General features: G+C 32.3%; 1 protein-coding gene across 2 annotated transcripts; it reads right to left on the reverse strand.

Annotated features, from left to right (window-relative positions):
* Positions 1–799: 799 nt before the first annotated feature.
* Positions 800–2,373, reverse strand: LOC112457725 (inositol monophosphatase 1-like). Of its 2 annotated transcripts, none has more exons than XR_003041147.1 (3): positions 1,929–2,373; positions 1,653–1,807; positions 800–1,216 (listed from the first exon to the last, which is right to left on the reverse strand). XR_003041147.1 is itself a non-coding variant. In XM_025020922.1 (3 exons), exons 1-3 carry the CDS (start codon positions 1,959–1,961, stop codon positions 1,074–1,076), a joined length of 327 nt encoding a protein of 108 aa, XP_024876690.1. In that variant the 5' UTR covers positions 1,962–2,373; the 3' UTR covers positions 800–1,073. The 2 variants fall into 2 exon arrangements, 1 of the variants encoding a protein (XP_024876690.1); XM_025020922.1 differs by having other exon boundaries at positions 1,933–2,373.
* Between the last annotated feature and the right edge of the window lie 6 nt (positions 2,374–2,379).

Here is a 2,379-nt window from a genome sequence, read left to right on the forward strand (position 1 = left end):
TAAAAAATTACAAGTTTTTAATAACACATAAACTTTCGCAGCCCAGGAGATATTTTAGATAGTAAGGTAGTTACTGTGCGTGCGTGATTTTCTCAGTTGCGATGACAGCGATAGATCGAGGCAATTAACGCGCAAAATTTACATAATAAGATATGTAAATTTATTAGTAATTTACTTAAACGGTCAGAAATTTTATCAAGTATAAAACTATTGAAAGTAGAAAACTATTGAAAAAAAATTTTACTAAAATGAAAAATAAATTAAATGTAAATTTTGGTAGTAATAAAGCGCAAATTATACCTGTAGATATGTTATGTCTGTTATAAATTTTTTCGCAAAAGAAAATAACTAATCTTGTATAACACGCATAGTCATTTATGTATGATGTGTGCTGCCTATGATTTACGTTCTCTTTCTAGTTTGTGAATAAATAATTTGTTTTACACACCCGTTATGACATTGTGTGACAAAACAAATTAAAGCAGTCATTTTATAAATTTAATATCACATTTTATATTATATATCAGTACGTTGTAAGTACTGATGATACCGACATTTATTACACTCACCAAATACCATAAATTTGTAAAATTTGTACGGTGTAAAATTTTAATCTTAAGCTGCGTAATCCTTAACGAAAAATTATATCGATAATATGCCGGAACGTTGTTTTGATGTAAAATACGGTTCTAGGGACGAATTTTATTGTTGTAAAATTTATATTGTTATATTATCAATATATCTTCGCAGTGCGTTAATACGATGGATGCCAAAGGTTCGTAATGATTTTGACAGTAAATTGCGCTTTACAATAATTTTGTTTTATTTATAAACAACGACGGGGAAATCGATCGAAAGGAAGCTTTTCATTTCACAACATTGTGATGGCACACTGGTTAACGCAATGGGATTGACTTCGTATAACGACTGTAAATGCGTCAATGGGCCTTTTTAACGGAAACTTTTCTAAACTGATTTTTATAGGTAATTTCCTCGTATCACGTGATAAATACAAGTTGCTGGGACACACCTCCTGCTGTTTTACACTCAGCTCTTAAATCAATTAGCATGAGTCATTGCTTTGCGTCTGAGGTTCTCTGGAGTCTTTTCCTTTGCGTTTTTAAATCAGTGTCGATGACTAATTTAGATATTTTTCGTGCTAGAGTTTCGTTTGACGCTGCGATAGTATTCGGCTTCATAATATTGTAAACACCACCTGTAAAGATGGTCATAATTAATCTTTTAATAACTGGACAGCATCGATTTTTGCGCTTATTTTCCTTTTGTTTAAAATTATATATTATTCTGCAATAAGAAATCGCTGTTTTGATTCTGATTTTTATTCTGCTTCTGATTCTGATAATTCAATCTGAAATTTCTGATTATATACAGTGATTATTTGAAGTGTGTTCTCTTGTTCATCATAATGAAAGTATTTTAATACATATGGTATATTTATTTATAATTATTTTATAGTTTGAGCCAATTTTGTTAATATTATTTAGTTGTAATTTTTGTAGTAAATTAAGTATGAGTATTTCAGAGATAAATTTTTCAGAAAGTTTTCATATGTTCGTGATCGGTGGAAGGAAAGTCGTAAAATTTAGCTATAGTGATATTTGGTTATTAATCTGTCGTTCGTGTTACCGTACCCTTCGTATCTATAATAGTTCCACCCGCTTCGCGTAAAATCAGCGTTCCTGCCGCCACATCCCAGGGTTTAAGTTGAATATCTAAATAGAAGCAATCCGCTACACCCCGCGCTATGTACGCCAGAGTGAGTGCGGCTGATCCGATACATCTGGTTCTGAATCAATAGGAAACGCATAAACAGGATCTTTCCAAAATAATAGGTTAACAGATAACAGATAACAGATTCGATACTTAATTATAATGCACGATTAGCTAGATCTAGAATAACGTTTCACTTACATGTGCGTCGCTTCAACCAAGGCGTTCATCCTGGGTATCTGTATACTGTTTTTTAATTCTATTTTCTAAACGAACAGCTCAAGCATGACCAATGCTTCTTTCAGTTCTGCAAAAAATTGAAGCAGTGAGAACAACACTTTTTACGAGCGCATTTAGCTACAGCTCTTTTTTCCCATTCGTCACGGAGATTTTACGGTTCTTCCCCCCGTTGAATCAACTGTGTGATTAATATGTAGGTAATCCAGATCTATAATCTTGCTGTTAAAAATAAATTGTTATTGACTGGAATATGCATTTAGCACTAATTTTGCAAAGCGGGAAGATACAAGACGGAAATCAATTATGATGGATTGCAAAGCTCGTGCAAATTATATGGAAATGATGATTTATAAAGTGGAAAATGTAGCATTTCTTGAATTTCTGAAAATCTCTCACGTTTGAAAATCG

This window comes from Temnothorax curvispinosus, unplaced genomic scaffold (assembly GCF_003070985.1).
Source record: "Temnothorax curvispinosus isolate PA1 unplaced genomic scaffold, ASM307098v1 QBEX01008197.1, whole genome shotgun sequence".
Lineage (NCBI taxonomy): Eukaryota > Metazoa > Arthropoda > Insecta > Hymenoptera > Formicidae > Temnothorax > Temnothorax curvispinosus.